This window comes from Acomys minous (genome assembly GCF_964271855.1).
Source record: "Acomys minous genome assembly, chromosome: 18".
NCBI classification, from domain to species: domain Eukaryota; kingdom Metazoa; phylum Chordata; class Mammalia; order Rodentia; family Muridae; genus Acomys; species Acomys minous.
The window spans coordinates 62,146,591-62,163,449 of NC_140501.1; the positions used below are offsets into that span (position 1 = coordinate 62,146,591).

General features: G+C 44.1%; 1 protein-coding gene across 3 annotated transcripts in view; it reads left to right on the forward strand.

Annotated features, from left to right (window-relative positions):
* The window catches only part of LOC311588919 (uncharacterized protein), an 85,966-nt gene extending 71,745 nt beyond the window's left edge, over nucleotides 1-14,221 (forward strand). Inside the window, exons 10-12 of one of the 3 annotated variants that reach the window (XM_084767015.1) lie at nucleotides 12,015-12,144; nucleotides 13,137-13,224; nucleotides 14,071-14,221. In XM_084767015.1, the coding sequence (XP_084623141.1) occupies nucleotides 12,015-12,144; nucleotides 13,137-13,224; nucleotides 14,071-14,090 (238 nt within the window). In that variant the 3' untranslated portion in view covers nucleotides 14,091-14,221. Of the gene's footprint in view, nucleotides 1-12,014; nucleotides 12,145-13,136; nucleotides 13,225-14,067 lie in introns of all 3 variants that reach the window. The other 2 variants (XM_084767013.1, XM_084767014.1) reach the window with 2 other exon arrangements.
* Nucleotides 14,222-16,859: the final 2,638 nt, after the last annotated feature.

Genomic DNA, 16,859 nt, shown 5'->3' on the forward strand with positions numbered 1-16,859 from the left:
AGACTGGGTTTTTTAGTGTACTCTCTTTGCAGACGAGCCTAGCCTCAAACTCACAGAGATCCACGGGCCTCTGCCTCCCAAATGCTGGGATTAAAGGTGTATGGCATCACACCTGGCTAGATTTTTCAGTTTAATCTAGGGTAGAGTGATCTCTATAATATGTTCCAGGACAACCAGAGATACATGGAAAAACCACGTTGTTATGGGAGTTTTGGTTTATAATATGTAAACATGTTTGTCTTTTAACACAAGGTGTGGAATATGGGGGCTGCTCCAGTTAGTCCACAGCTGATAACTGCTTGGGATAAATATGAAAGTACAGAGAGAGAGAGAGAGAGAGAGAGAGAGAGAGAGAGAGAGAGAGAGAAATGGAGGGGCAGACAGAGGCCTGTGAGACTGCTGCTGTGTTTGCTGTTGCTAGCTGAATATCCTGACCAGGGAGACTGGACTTGCCCTAAGGAACCTGACAACCCTAAATAGCAGGAAGTAGCCAAACAGAACCACACCCCCTTCTCCCACTAACCTTCTGGTGTTGGGGTGGAGAAGGGAGAAAGAGACCTTAAGATACACTAAATAGGAGATCCAAAATGGCGGCGAGCAGTGTGGACCGTGTTTGAAAGCTCCAGTGAACAATTCAGGGAATTGCACAGATTTCTGAGCCAGGAACACCAAGGTCCCCACACCACCGCAGCAGAAGTGCTCCACGGTTCGGAGGGACCAGGGTGCGGAGGACCTGCTTGCCCCTGCACATGGGAGGAGCGTGGACTTTCTCAGATCAGAGCAGCAGTGGCAGAGACAGCAGGGCCACCAGCGGCTCCACTGGCACCAGCGGCGGTGGCTGAGGTTTGCATCTCAGAGCCTTCCAGTGGAGGCGATTGGTGTGGTGGACGGTGGGAGTTGATGCGGGAGAGGGGACTCTGGACTGGATTTGGGTCACGTGGTGCCTTGAAACCCAAACTGGACTCAGCAGACAGTTAAGCCCCAGAGTCCTGGGTTTGCTCAGTGAGCGGTGCCATGGAGAAGCTGGCTCAGCTCAGCAAGCAATTCTGCCTGAGGCACAGCTCCCCTGCTGTGACACAGGCTAGGCTCCAGCTCAGCGCAGCCACAGTTTTCCTGCTGTGACACAAGCTGGGCAAGCGCTCACTTCCACCCTAGGTGCTTGCTCAGCGCAGATGCAGTTCTCCTGCTGTGACGCAAGCTGGGCGGAGCGCTCACTTCTACCAGGTGCTTGCTCAGTGCAGTCACAGTTTCCCTGCTGTGACGCAGCTTGGTGGAGAGCTCACTTCCACCCTAGGTGCTTGCTCAGCACAGTCGCAGTTTTCCTGCTGTGACGCAAGCTGGGCGGAGCGCACACTGCCACCCTAGGCGCTTGCTCAGTGCAGTCGCAGTTCTCCTGCTGTGGCAGATGGTTCAGGCCCTGAGAAACTAGCTGAGCTCAATGCTTGGTTCGGGCCCAGTATCCCTGGCTGGACTTGGCAGGGAACCCAAAAGGTTGTGGATACCTTGGCCTGATCCAACGCTCATTGAGAGACCCAGAACAATTGCAGGACCCACAGCAAAGGGGAGCTGAGGATCTCTGGCTGTGAGAGCCCAAAACAACAGGGCTAACCTCCTGACATCCACACCAGTGAAGTATCAGGGCTTACAGCCTATGGAAATTGTGAGAAAACCAGTGATTCTATCATCAGACTCCCTCCACTCAACTCTGGAAGTTACCCAACAAAAACAGAGACGGCAAGATGTCTAAGGGACAGCGTAAAAGCATACGCAAAAAACCCCAAAACAACATGGTGTCTCCAGTTCCCAGCTATCCCAAAGAAAACAACCCGGAGAACTCAAATACAATGGAAACACAAGAAAATGACCTCAAATCCTTGGTAATGAGGATGATAATGGAGGAAACAAATAAAATTCGAAATCAGTTGCAGGAAGACACAGCGAAGCAGGTGCAAGACACAAAAGAAGCACATAGAGTGGAACTGGAAAATTTTCAGGAAAATATAAACAACCAGATGAAAGAAATAAAAAAATCTGTTCAGGATATGAAGATGAAAATGGATTCAATGATAAACACACAGACAGAAGAAAAACAAGAACGTGAGGCCTCAGAGAAGAAGGCAAATGACACAGTGCTGACCTTTTCTAACAGAATCCAAGAGATGGAAGAACGAATCTCAAGTCTAGAAGATACAATCACAGATATTGAAGCAATAATTAAAGAAAATGCCAAATCTGGAAAACTCCTGACACAAAACATCCAGGAAATTAAGGACACCATGAAAAGAAGAAATCTGAGGATAATAGGCATTGAAGAAAGAGAAGATATCAGACTCCAAGGCCCAGAAACTATTCTCAACAAAATCATAGAAGAAAATTTCCCCAATCTAAAGAAAGAGATGCCTATAAACATACAAGAGGCATACAGAACACCAAATAGAATTGACCAGAAAAGAAAAACTGCCCGTCACATAATAATCAAAACACAAAACATACAGAACAAAGAAAAAATATTAAAAGCTGCAAGGGAAAAGGGCCAAATAACATTTAATGGCAAACCTATCAGAATTACACCCGACTTCTCAGCAGAGACCATAAAAACCAGAAGGGCCTGGACAGAGATCCTGCAAACCCAAAGAGACCACAGATGCCAGGCCAGACTACTTTACCCAGCAAAACTATCAATAACCATTGATGGAGAAAACAAAATATTCCATGACAAAAACAAATTTAAACAGTACCTATCCACAAATCCAGCTTTACAGAAGGTACTAGAAGGAAAACTCCATCCCAAAGGGTCAAGCTACAACCAGAACTACTCAGGAAATAGATAACTATACCATGGCAAAAACACAACTACACAAATGCTCGACTGGAACCAACATCAAAATTAAGACTCTTAACAGTAACTGGTCATTAATATCTCTCAACATCAATGGTCTCAATTCTCCAATAAAAAGACACAGACTAACTGAATGGGTGCATAAACAAGATCCAACATTCTTCTGCATTCAAGAAACACATCTCACCCATAATGATAGGCATTACCTCAGGATAAAAGTCTGGAAAAAAATATTCCAAGCAAATGGTCACAAGAAGCAAGCAGGCATAGCCATTTTAATATTGAACCAAATAGACTTTCAACCAAGATTAATCAAAAGGGATGAGGATGGACACTTCATACTCATCAAAGGTAAAGTCAACCAAGATGACATCACAATTCTGAACATCTATGCTCCCGATACAAGGGCACCCACATTTGTAAAACATCTGCTAAAAAGGCTTAAACCACACATCGATCCCCACACAATAATAGTGAGAGACTTCAACACCCCACTCTCACTGAAGAACAAGTCATTGAAACAGAAACTAAGCCGAGAAATAACATCATTAACCAATGCCATGGGTCAAATGGGTCTAACAGATATCTATAGAACCTTTCACCCAAACAAGAAAGAATATACCTTCTTCTCTGCACCCCATGGAACCTTCTCCAAAATTGATCACATCGTAGTTCACAAAGAAAGCCTCAACAGATACAAGAGGATTGAAATAATACCTTGTATCCTATCAGATCATCATGGGCTTAGGCTGCAATTCAACAACAACAAAAATAACAAAAAGCCTACACATATGTGGAAACTAAACAACTCTCTGCTAAATGACACCTGGGTCAGGGAAGAAATAAAGAAAGAAATCAAGGAGTTTCTGAAATTCAATGAAAATGAAGGAACAACATACCCAAATTTGTGGGATACATTGAAAGCAGTGCTAAGAGGAAAATTCATAGCACTAAGTGCATTTAAAAAGAAATTGGAAGCATCGCACATAAACACCTTAACGACACAACTGGAAGCCCTAGAAAAAAAGAAGCAGAAACACCCAAAAGGAGTAGACGTCTGGAAATAATCAAACTCAGGGGTGAAATTAACAAATTAGAATCTAAGAAAATGGCCCAAAGAATCAACAAAGCCAAGAGCTGGTTCTTTGAGAAAGTCAACAAGATAGACAGACCATTAGCCAAACTAACTAAAAGGCAGAGAGACAGTATTGAAATCAACAAAATCAGAAATGAAAAGGGAGACATAACAACAGACACTGAAGAAATACAAAGAATCATAAGATCCTACTTTGAAGGCATATATGCCACAAAATTTGAAAATCTAAGGTAAATGGACGATTTTCTTGATCAATTTCACTTGCCAAAGTTGAGTGAAGAACAGATAAACAAGCTAAATAGTCCCATTTCCCCTACAGAAATTGAAGTAATCATTGATAGTCTCCCAACCAAAAAAAGCCTAGGGCCAGATGGTTTCAGTGCAGAATTCTACCAGACCTTCAAGGTTGTGCTAATACCGATACTCTTCAAGCTACTCCAAAAGATAGAAATGGATGGAACATTACCAAATTCATTTTATGAGGCCATAGTTTCATTGATACCTAAACCTAACAAAAACTCAACAAAGAAAGAGAATTTCAAACCAATTTCTCTGATGAACATCGATGCAAAAATACTAAATAAAATACTTGCAAAACGAATACTAGAGCACATCAAAGATATCATTCATCATGACCAGGTAGGCTTCATTCCAGGCATGCAGGGATGGTTTAATATATGGAAATCCATCAATGTAATCCACCACATAAACAAACTGAAAATAAAAAACCACATGATCATCTCTTTAGACACAGAGAAAGCATTTGATAAAATCCAACACCCATTCATGTTTAAAGTTTTAGAGAGATCGGGAATACAAGGCACTTTCCTCAACATAATAAAGACTATATATAGGAAACCAATAGCCAAAATCTAAGTGAATGGTGAGATACTCAAGGAAATTCCTTTAAAATCAGGAACAAGGCAAGGCTGCCCACTCTCTCCATATCTCTTCAATATAGTACTCGAAGTTCTAGCCAGAGCAATAAGACAACAAAAGGAGATCAAGGGTATTCAAATGGGAAAGGAGGAAGTCAAATTATCCGTATTTGCAGATGGTATGATAGTCTACATAAGTGACCCTCAAAATTCTACCACAGAACTCCTACAGCTGATAAACACCTTCAGCAAATTGGCTAGATACAAAATTAACTCAAAAAAGTCTGTCGCCTTCCTATACACACATGACAAGCTTGCAGAGGAAGAAATTAGGAAAACTACACCCTTCACATTAGCCACAAGAAATATAAAGTACTTAGGAGTTACTCTAACTAAGCAAGTGAAGGACTTGTTTGAAAAAAAATTCAAAACTCTGAAGAAAGAGATTGAAGATGACATGAGAAGATGGAATGATCTTCCTTGCTCATGGATCGGGAGAATTAACATAATAAAAATGGCCATCCTACCAAAAGCAATCTACAGATTCAATGCAATCCCTATCAAAATACCTACACAATTTTTTGAAGACATTGAAAGTTCAATTCGGAACTTCATATGGAGAAACAAAAAACCCAGAATAGCTAAAACAATCTTGTACAATAAAAGGTGCTCCGGAGGAGTCTCCATACCTGATCTCAAACTGTACTATAAAGCAATAGTAATTAAAACAGCATGGTACTGGCACAGCAACAGGCTGGTTGATCAGTGGAATCGAATTGAAGACCCAGATATGAATCCACACACATAAGGTCACTTGATTTTCCACAAAGAAGCCAAATCCATTCGATGGAAAAGGGATAGCATCTTCAACAAATTATGCTGGTCTAACTGGATGTCTATGTGTAAAAAAATGCAACTGGACCCATATTTGTCACCTTGTACAAAACTCAAATCCAAGTGGATTAAAGACCTCAACATAAAACCAGAGACACTAAGTCACTTAGAAGAAAAAGTGGGGAAGAGCCTGGAACACATTGGCACAGGAGACAACTTCCTGAACAGAACACCAACAGCCCAGGCATTAATGTCAACAATTAACAAATGGGACCTCATGAGGCTGAGAAGCTTCTGTAAGGCAGGAGACACTGTCAAGAGAACAAAGCGACAGCCTACAAACTGGTAAAAGATCTTCACCAACCCTACATGTGACAAAGGTCTAATATCCAAAATATATAAAGAGCTCAAGAAATTAAACACCACCAAACCAAATAACCCAATTGAGAAATGGGGCTTGGAACTAAACAGAGAATTCTCAACAGAGGAATATCAAATGGCTGAGAAACACTTAAAGAAATGCTCAACCTCCTTAATCATCAGGGAAATGCAAATCAAAACAACTCTGAGATTCCATCTTACACCCATTAGAATGGCTAAGATAAAAAATTCAAGCGACACCACATGCTGGCGAGGATGTGGGGAGAGAGGAACACTTCTTCATTGCTGGTGGGAATGCAAACTAGTACAACCACTTTGGAAATCTATCTGGTGCTATCTCAGAAAAATGGGAATAGGGCTTCCTCAAGACCCAGCTATTCCACTCCTTGGAATATACCCAGAAGATGCTCCAGCACACAACAAGAAAATTTGCTCAACCATGTTCATAGCAGCCTTATTCATAATAGCCAGAACATGGAAACAGCCTATGTGTCCATCAGTAGAAGAATTGATAAAGAAACTGTGGTATCAGTCATAGGGAAGGGGGATTGGGGTGAAAGTGGGAGGGAGGGAGGAATGGGAGGATGCATGGGATGGGATAGAAAATGAGATGTAATAGGAATTATTTTTAATTTTCAATAAAAATGTGTAAAAAAAAAAGAAAAAGAAACTGTGGTACATATACACTATGGAATACTATTCAGCTATTAAAAACAAGGAATTCCCGAAATTTGTGGATAAATGGATTGAGCTAGAAATGATCATAATGAGTGAGTTAACCCAGAAGCAGAAAGACTCAAATGGTATATACTCACTTATATCTGCATATTAGCCCAAGGGGCATGTCCCACCAAAGCCTTCACTTACCAGGAAAGTGAGACAGAGGGGAGGACATTCTAGTGGGACTCTAGATGAGAGAATCATGGGAGAATGGCAAAGTAGAAGGATCCAGAGGGTCCTAGAAGCCTACAAGTAGAACATTTTGATAGGCAGATTTGGGCCCAGGGGTCCCGCTCAAACTAAGGCACCAGCCAAGGACAATACAGGCGGCAAACCTTAAACCCCTACCCAGATCTAGACACGGACAGAACACTCTCCACAGTAGAGTGGAGAGTGGGATATTACTTTCTCACATACTCTGGTGCCTCACCTTTGACCATGTCCCCTGGAGGGGGAGACCTGGTGGCACTCAGAGGGAGGACAGCAGGTTACCAAGAAGAGACTTGATACCCTATGGACATATACAGGGGGAGGTAATCCCCCTCAGGAACAGTCATAGGGGAGGGGAATAAGAGGAAAATGGGAGGGAGGGAAGAATGGGAGGATACAAGGGATGGGATAACCATTGAGATGTAACAAGAATAAATTAATAAAGTAAAAAAAAAGATACACTAAATAACATTGAGTTTAAAATACATGCTACACCATGTCCTGAAAAGAGAGAGAACTAAAACGAACGGGGGGGGGGACCAATAAGCACCAAGTAAGTTTGCTGATTATTATACAGAAAAAATATTGGTTCTGTTCCTGACCTGACTAAGGGAATATGTCTCTTCTTGTTTCTCTATTGCACTGACTAGCTAGACTTCAGGCTTCAGTCTGGTGGTCCTGGCTCTGCCTCCCATCTTGCCACAGGAATGCTGGGATGGCAAATGTGTGCAGCTCCATGGGACTTTAGATGTGGCTTCCAAGGATTGAACTTGAGTCATGTGACTTGCATGGGTAATGCTCTTACTCCTTAAAAGGCCTCTTTAACAATCAACAGTTGTGCGTGCTTGATGGCACATGCCTTTAATCCCAGAACTCCAGAGGCAGGTCTACTGATGTGAGTGCAAGGCTAGTTTGGTCTACAAAGTGTGTCCAGGACAGCCAAGGCTACAAAGAAAAACTCTGTCTCAAAGGAAAAAAACTAAAACAAAAACAAACAAAACCCCAAAACAATCCACCTTTCCTAAACTCAATTTGTAGACCAGGCTGGCTTCGAACTCACAGAGATCCACCCACCTTTGCCTCCAGAGTGCTGTGATTAAAGGCATGGGCCACCAGGTCTATTTACTTATTTATTGTATATGAGTGCTTTATGTGCAGAGGAGGGCATCAGATCACATTATAGATGGTTGTGAGCCACCATGTGGTTGCTGGGAATTAAACTCAGTACCTCTGAAAGAGCAGACCGCCCTCTTAACCACTGTAACATCTCTCCAGCCCTTCTGTAATTTTAAATTTATGTTTTAAAACTCCACAAATGAGTGTGTATGTTTTTTAAAAATAAAACCTCAATTGTTTGATTTTTACCAATAAAGACTCGGGAGCCAAATGCTGGGGTTAAAGAAAGCCCAAACATTCACACATGTCAGTCTATATGGGCCATTTCTTTCTTTCTTTTCTTTTTTTTTTCTTTTTTAAAATTTATTTATTTGTTGTATATGAGGCCTTCATCTGCAGAAGAGGGCATCAGCTCACATTATAGATGGTTTTGAGCCACCATGTTGTTTGTGGGAATTTTACTCAGGACCTATGGAAGAGCAGAGGTCTTAAACACTGAGCCATCACTCCAGCTCCCCCTTTCTTCTTCTTCTTCTTCTTCTTCTTCTTCTTCTTCTTCTTCTTCTTCTTCTTCTTCTTCTTCTTCTTCTTCTTCTTCTTCTTTTTGGTTTTTCAAGACAGGGTTTCTCTGTGTAGCCCTGGCTGTCCTAGACTCACTTTGTAGACCAGGATGGCCTCAAACTCCCAACGATCATGTCTTTTTGCTGCTTCCTAACTGTGATGTTGGTACTTGTGTGAATCATAAGGCAAACGTCTGTGTTTCCATATGGTGTCAGGGACCCTGGGAAAGGGCTGTTCAACACCATAGTCTGACTCCCAGAATCAGAGCAAGCAACTGTGTTTCTGTGGGACAGAGAAGCATCCAGGAGAGAGGCGGTCAGGCTTTAGCAGGGCTGAGACCAAAGGAAGACAGTAGGATTGTGGTCTGGCCCAGAGTTCCCACAGCAAGTATGGCCTCCCCCACCCCTGCCTTCCCCACGGGCCATGCTCTCCTGTGTTCCCCTGACCCCTCTCCTGCTGCCTTTTTCTCTTTCTGCCTCTTGGTGAAGAAGTTGCCAGACTCCTCTTTCCCAGTTAGTATTCTATAGTTACAATTTTGGACATGATCCTAACTTACAAAGTGATGGATTTAAAAATTGTTTGTAATCAGGGTGTGGTGGTGCACACCTTTAATCCCACCACCTGGAAGGCAGAGACAGGTGGATCTCTTTGATTCGGAGGTAAATCTTGGTCTACAAAGCAAATTAAGGACAGCCAGGGCTACACATAGAAACAGTGTCTTGAAGAAACAAAGACAAAAATGTTAAAAAAAATATATAAGTAAATAAATAAAATGAACAAAAGCCCTAAGGTGAAAGGCACACCTGGGAGGGATCTCTGCTTCATTTGAACTGGCTGTCCTGGAGGTCACTCTGTAGACAAGGCTGGCCTCCAATTTACAGAGATTCCTCTGCCTCTGTCTCCTGAGTGTGGGATTAAAGGGTGTTCCACCCACCTGGCTTAATCCACATTTTTTGAGGTAGGAAGACATACCTTTAATCAGATCTGCTGGAAGCCAATATAAGGAGGGGGAAGAAGGCAGCACTTGCTCCTTTCCTGTTGCCTCCATAGCCAGTCCCTTCCTTCACTGGCCCTGGAGCCAACCTTTCCAGGAGTCCAGTGTCTACTGAGGACAGCTGAAAGATCCAGCCTTTGCCAGCTAAGAACTTTCAATTCCTGGGAAGTCATTTCTGGATTAGTTGGACCACACCCGGTAAACCATTCTAATAAATCCCCTATAAACTCCCCTTTAAAATCCTATAAACTCTGCTATTCTAGAGGACTCTGAATAATACCAGGCATATTTATATGGAGTTATCAAAAGAGCAGTTAAGGCTTGCTATGGAGCCCTGGAGTTCAGTATCAGAAAAGACTAGGCTCTCATGGGACACTGTTTAAGGTAGGAAGGCTGTGCTGATATGGGTTAATATTCTTTTTGTTAAGTAGGGCACCATATTCTAACTCCTTCACATGGGGCTTTGTAGAGCTGCTGGGCCTGTAGATGGCCAGACATCACAGACTCCTGATGGCACATCAGGAGGTGAAGGCCATCCTATGCTTCTGGGGTTTTTGGTGGTGGTGGTGGTGGGTTTATTGTTGTTGTTGTTTTTGGTCTAGATGATTGGTTGTTGGTTGGCTGGTGTTTTCCACCCCAAGACATGGTTTCTCTGTATAGCCTTGCCTGTCTTAGACTCACTTTGTAGACCATGCTGGTCTCGAACGCACAGTGATCCTCTTGCCTCTGCCTTCCAAGTGCTGGGATTATAATCCTTTGCCACCATACCTGGTTTAAACTGATCAGTTTTGGAGGAGCACACCTTTTCCCCTCAGGGTCTGTAGTGTTGTATTCACTGCAACCATTAGAGAAGAAACATAAATTTCCCAGAGCTGCAGGTAAAGGGTGAGGTAGCCCTGAAGAACGCAGGGAAATCCCCTCACTGTGTTCTTCTTTCCCAGTTTCTCTTTTGTTTTCTGTTTGTTTTGTTTTGTTTTTGTTTTTTTTGAGACAGGATTTCTATGTCTAGCATGTGTTGTCCTAATCTTGTGATCCACCTGCCTCTGCCTCGAAAGTGCTGGAATAAAAACATGTGCCACCACTGCCAGGCCATTTTATTATTCAAGAGAATTAAATTGTTTATTGATTTACACATGATAGTGGATGGTACGAAAGCTTCATTTCCATCTGTTATTTTATCTGATTATTCAATTTTGATATTTCATAGCGTGTACCAACAACCACTTAAAACAATTTTTTGTATGTTTGTTGTTTGAGATAGAGTCTCTCTGTTAGCCTTGGATATCCTGGACATACCAGTGTAGACCAGGCTGCCCTAGAACTCACAGAGATCTGCCTGCCTCTACCTCCTGAGTGCTGGGATTAAAGGGGTGTGCCACAAAATTGTTTTAATTAAAATATTTTATTCAGATTACATATCAATTGTTATCCCCTCTCTTACATCTTTCCCTTTCCCTCCCTTACCCTATTCACCTCTACTAGACCTGTGACCAAAGATGATCTTGTCCCCCCACCATATGATCACAGCCTTTCAGGTCTTATCTGGGTAGCCTGCTTCCCCTTCCTCTGAGTGCCACCAGGCCTCCCCACCAAGGGGAAGTGATCAAATAGGGGCAGCAGAGTTCTTGTCAGTCAGTCTCTGCTCTCCACAGTGCCATCCATAGGCTACATCTAAATAGGAGGTCTAGGTTTACTGTACACATTGTCCTTGGTTGGGGCAGTAGTTTGTGCAGGGCCCCTGGGTCCTGATCAGGCAAGCTTGATGGTCTTCTTAAGAGGACCACACCTTTACTCCCAGCACTGGGCAGGAGGAGCTAGATGCAGGCTGATCACTGTGATGTCCTGGAAAGCTTGGTCTAAATGTTAGTGAGTTCTAGGAAGACCAGGACTATGTAAAGCAACCCTGTTTCAAAAAAGGAACCTGGGGCTGGAGAGATGGCTGAGAGGTTAGAGCACCATCTGCTTTTCTAGAGGTCCTGAATTCAATTTCCAGCAACCACATGGTGACTCACAACCATCTATAATGAGATCTGGTGCCCTCGTCTGCCCTGCAGGTGTACATGCAGGCAAGACATTGTATAAATAATACATAAATAAATCTTTTAAAAGAAAAACAGAGAGAGAGAGAGAGAGAGAGAGAGAGAGAGAGAGAGAGAGAGAGAGAGAGAAACTTGAATAGTTGACCTTGGTTTTACTTAGATTCTTGGGTTAATTAAATTGACTCTGTGTCAGGTCCAAGAGGACCAGAAACCTGGCTCCTGCCTCAGCCTCCTGAGATGGGATTAAGAGCTCAGGCTGACCCTCTGCTGACCCACCCTAACATCCTGTAGCCTGGGCCTACTCCACTCACATCCCAGAGACTTATAAAGGGCCGCTTCTCCACAGGGTTCTCAGCCTTGCAGAAGTGAGTACAGCTCTCCGTCCACACTCCAGACTCTGGTGCGCCCATCAGAACACAGCAGATCCTTATTCCCAAATTGGTGTAGCAAAGGAAGCTCAGGAGCCAAAAATGCAGGTGAGTTGGGGGATCCACTCCTGTGTTTTCTGGAGGATGGCTGTGCTCTTTGTCTTCAACTCATCTCAGAAGGCTCACAGCCTCAGAGTGTGTCTCTGCTGTGCTTCTCCACTCCACTTGGATGTGAGGTCATCGGGTCCTCATAGGAAGCCTCCTGGAATGGACTGGTACCGTGTTCCTTGTGCACCCAAGGGAATGTATATGGCAAATCATCATTAAATGCCCTGAAAGGGAACACATCTGCAATTTGCAAAGGCACAAGAGGCAGCACTAAACTTGTTCTTGGGTTTTTAGTCTTTAGTTAGTTGAGGCAGCATCTTTTTTTTATTTGTTTGGTTTTCTTTTGGTTTTTGAGACATTTAACCCTGGCTGTCTTGGGCTCAGTTTTTAAACCAGGTTAGCCTCATGAAGATCTGCATGCCCCTGCCTCCCAAATGCAGGTACTAAAGGCATGGGCCACAAAACTCCACTTGAGGCAGCATCTTATTGATCCATGGCTAGCCCACAACCCACTATGTAGCCAAGAAGGACGCTGAATGTGTGAGCCACCCTACACCTCACAGGAAAGAGCTGGGATCATGGCCATCCACCAAGCACCCCTGTTATGTGATATGGGCTGCAGAAATACTGCTTCCCAATGTTTGTCTGGTCCCTTAGTATGCTTGAATAGTTGGAGTTTATTATTATGAGAGTTGAAGATGGATTTTTAGCCCATGGAGAACAGAAAGGAGATTGGGGAGCTGGAGAGAGAGGCTGAGGTCTTCTGAAAGTAGAGGTGCTTCTGTTTCTTATCTTTCACTCCATCAAGGGCACCTACACTATTCACTGGAGTTTTTCCTGGTTAAACTTCAGGACCAAGCTTTCCCATGAGGTGACAATGAGCCAGCACCTGGATGCAAGAGGCAGGCTCCTGAGTCCATGCACAGCACAGAGACAGAGATTCCCATTGCATGAGAACTGTTTTAATATTTTATGTATCCATTTCTGCACAGAGAGAAGCACAGCAAGTCCAAAGACCCAGAAACACTCAAGGAGCCAACATGCAACGGAGGCAGAGGCAGAAAGACCAAAGGGCCTCAGGTATGCAGAGTCAAGTCTGTGCTCAAACCAAACTCTTCTTATGTATTTCTTTATTCTGTGGCTTGTGAATATATGCAAGACCCCAGATGCCCACAGCTGTGACAAGGGTAGACTGGCACTCTGTGGTGCCAGGTCTCTGCCCTCACAGAAGACACAAAGTTTCAGAAACTGTGAGAGCATCCCTGTGGCCGAGATGGTCATGAGTCTGTGGACGCACAGTGTTCCCAGGTAGCACTTGTCCTGTGAGATCTTTTTGCATCCTGAGATGTATTTGTTTCTTTCTTCTTTTCTTTTCTTTTCTTTTCATTTTTTTTTTTTTTGGTTTTTCGAGACAGGGTTTCTCTGTGTAGCCTTGGTTGTCCTGGACTCACATTGTAGACCAGGCTGGCCTCCATCTCACAGAGATCCACCCGCCCCTGCCTCTGGAGCGCTGGGATTAAAGGCGTGCGCCGCCATGCCCGGCCTGAGAGGGATTTCTAAAACTGAAGACACTTACAGTATCCTGGTGCGGGCTAAGAGCAGGATGGCCAGGGCTGGTGGCACAATCCTGTAATCCCCAATCTCAGGAGGCAGAGGCATATGGATCCTATTGAATTTCAGGCCAGCCTGGTCTACAAAGTGAGTCCAGGACAGCCAAGGATACACAGAGAAACCTTGTCTCCAAAAATAAAAACAAACAAAAAGAGAGCAGTGTAGATGCTGAGTCCTGGGTTGGTGGCATAATCTCTTGGTGACTGCATAAGGTCACTTCTGGCTGCTCAGTGTGCAGGAAGAGTCCCTAAGAAAGGTTCAGATGAGCATCTGCATGATGTCACAACACTCATGACATCCTTCTGTCCCTAGCAGGTCCTTCTCATGACCCATAGACTGATCTGGAAAACAGGGTCTTCCTGCAAGAGTGGGAAGATGTTGAGCAGGAAGTCGGCCACCCAGGCAGGAAGATCCACAAGAAGACCAGACAGATTTGCCAGCGCCTGGGTCAGCTGGGCCTGAGGAAGAGCTGGACAAGGTGTTTCAACCTGCTGCTCACCATGCAGAACCTGCACAAAATTCTCTGTAACGAGAGACCAGGGGTCGAACCACCCTTGTTCCCTCCTTATGCAGAGGCCCTGTACAGGATCCTGGGCCCCAGGGACCCGAGAATCCAAGTGCCAGGTGAGTGTCTTCTGGGTAGACTGTTGAGGTCCTCTAGCGAGTGGCATCAGCTGGCCTGTCCTTCATGAGCACAGAGCAGAGCACACAGTGGAGGCCAGCCCGTTTCCCACAGGCCTCTATTGCACATAGCAGGAAAGTCTGGCCTCTCTCTGGGTCTTTTTACTATCATCCCAAGGGGATGGAATTTGGACCAGTACATAGTTGACTATGACAAATAGGCCAGCAGGTTACTTAGCCTCATTCAGGGAGAGGGAGGGTGCCATGCTTATGACTATAAAAGGGACTTTTACTCTCCTGGCTCAGCTGTGGTCTGGGAGGCTTACTGCCTCCTGCTGGCCTAGGCCTGATCCTGGAAGCCTGTAGCCTGCAAACAATCCAACCCAGGCCTAGAATGTTTTCAGCCTCTGACACTTCCTGCTTAGGCAGCTCACCCTTCCTTGTTCTTTGTGAGCTCTGGCTGGTTCAACTCAGCTGTTCTGCCTCAAATTCTTCTCTCAGATGACACAGTTAATCCAGCTTCTCTGTCGGCCAGAATTGCTCTACTTGGCCTCAAACTAACTCTCCAATCTGCTCTCATCTTCTGCCTTCTTTACATTTTTCTGGCTCTTTCAGTCTTCACCTGAGTTCTCTGCAACCCATGTCTCCTTCTGTTCTAGTAAAACTGCTTCAAGGGCTGGAGACATGGTGAAGAGCACTGCCTGTCCTGAATTCAATTCCCAGGAATCATATGGTGGCTCGCAACCATGTATAATAAGTTAATACATCTTACCAAAAAAGAAAATAAAAACCTTCTTCATAAATAAATCAAAACAAAAAGCTGAGTGTGCTGGCTCATGCCTTTAATCCAAGATCTTGGGAGACAGAGGCAGGTGGATCTCTGAGTTCAAGGCCAGCCTGGTCTACAAAGTGAGTCCAGGACAGCCAGGTCTACACAGAGAAACCCTGTCTCAACAACAACAACCAAACAAACACCAAAAACAAAAAACCAGAAACCCTGCTTCATAAGTAGCTTTCCTTTCCTCTCTCTTCTCAGGAGCGTTGGGCTTATCCTCTAATGGCAAATCTTTTGTGATTCGTCCCCTTTTCTGACACTCGATTAGACATGGCTTTCAAACATGGGTGCTCCCTTCTACAGACTCACTTTACCCTTGTTTGGCATTAAAGGCATGCACCAGCACAACTGGGCCTAAGCTTTTCTGTATCTGATATTTGCTCTATACCAGGCTGGCCTGGAACTCAAGTCTGTTTGCCTCTGTCTCCTGCATTAAAAGAGTGTTTGTATTCTAGCTGGATCACACAGAACAAGAGATCTGAAATCCTGCCAGAACAGCCATGATCTGAGTTAACATTTCTCTACATATGATCTCTGTTTCTTCTCCTCTCAGATCCTCCCTATGATGGGGCTGGTAACCTCCAGTTTCCAATGCAACCTCAACCTCCCATGGTGATCCTACCTCCAGAGTACCAGTCTTGTGGTTATGGCATCCTTGCACCTTGGGGAGAGCCTGATTGGAACCCATCACTGAGGATGTCCACGGACGAGTCACTGGTTACCATATGGGATCCCTGGGGCCCCCACCATTCGATGATGGCTCCAGCCATCGCTAAATTCTGACAACAACTCAAGTCTTCCATGAAGATGTCTATGAAATAACTCTCCTCCTCCTCTTCCTTTTTCTGCTCCTCCTCCTCCTCATCCTTCTCCCTTATCGTAGTCACCACTGTTGGGCGTCATAAGAACAGGCTCGCAGGGGATGTGGTACTTACTGCTGGGGGTTCATTCCTAGGTGACCTGGTACCTGCCCTCTGCCCTCTGTCTCCTCGAGACTCCTGACACTTTGTCCTATACTACAAGGGCAGCCTCTGTGTCTGCAGACAGCAGCTCAACACCGTTTCATTCTCTAGCCTTCTTGTTAGGGAACTCATGGTCAGTGTCTCACAGCCTTCAATTCAACGCAGTAAAAACTAGTCAGAGCTTGAGATGGATCTGGAAGCTGGAGAGATGTAATATCAATTAAGGGACTATCTATAGACTATAAAGATAGTTCCAGGACAGTCAGGAGTATTACACAGAGAAACCCTGTCTTGGAAAAAAGAAAGACTGCATGTATGCAAATTGTATTACATTATATTATGTACATGCATAAAAATGTGTATATATACATATGTTCTATAATATATAATGTAATATATAATGTAATACATATACACATTATATACATATAATATATATATATACATATGTAGACATTCTACATGCTTTGTTACTCTAGAGAACTCTGACTAATATCCCAGGTGCTGCTATATTCAGGTATCGAAATAGTCATTAAGGCTTGGTGGGAAACCCTGGGATTCAGCATCAGAGAAGACAGGGCATTCCTGGGACACTGGCTACCTAGGGAGGAAGGCAGTGCTAATATGGGGCCACATCCTAAGTCCTTCACATTGGACTTCACACAACTTCTGAGCCTGTAGATGGG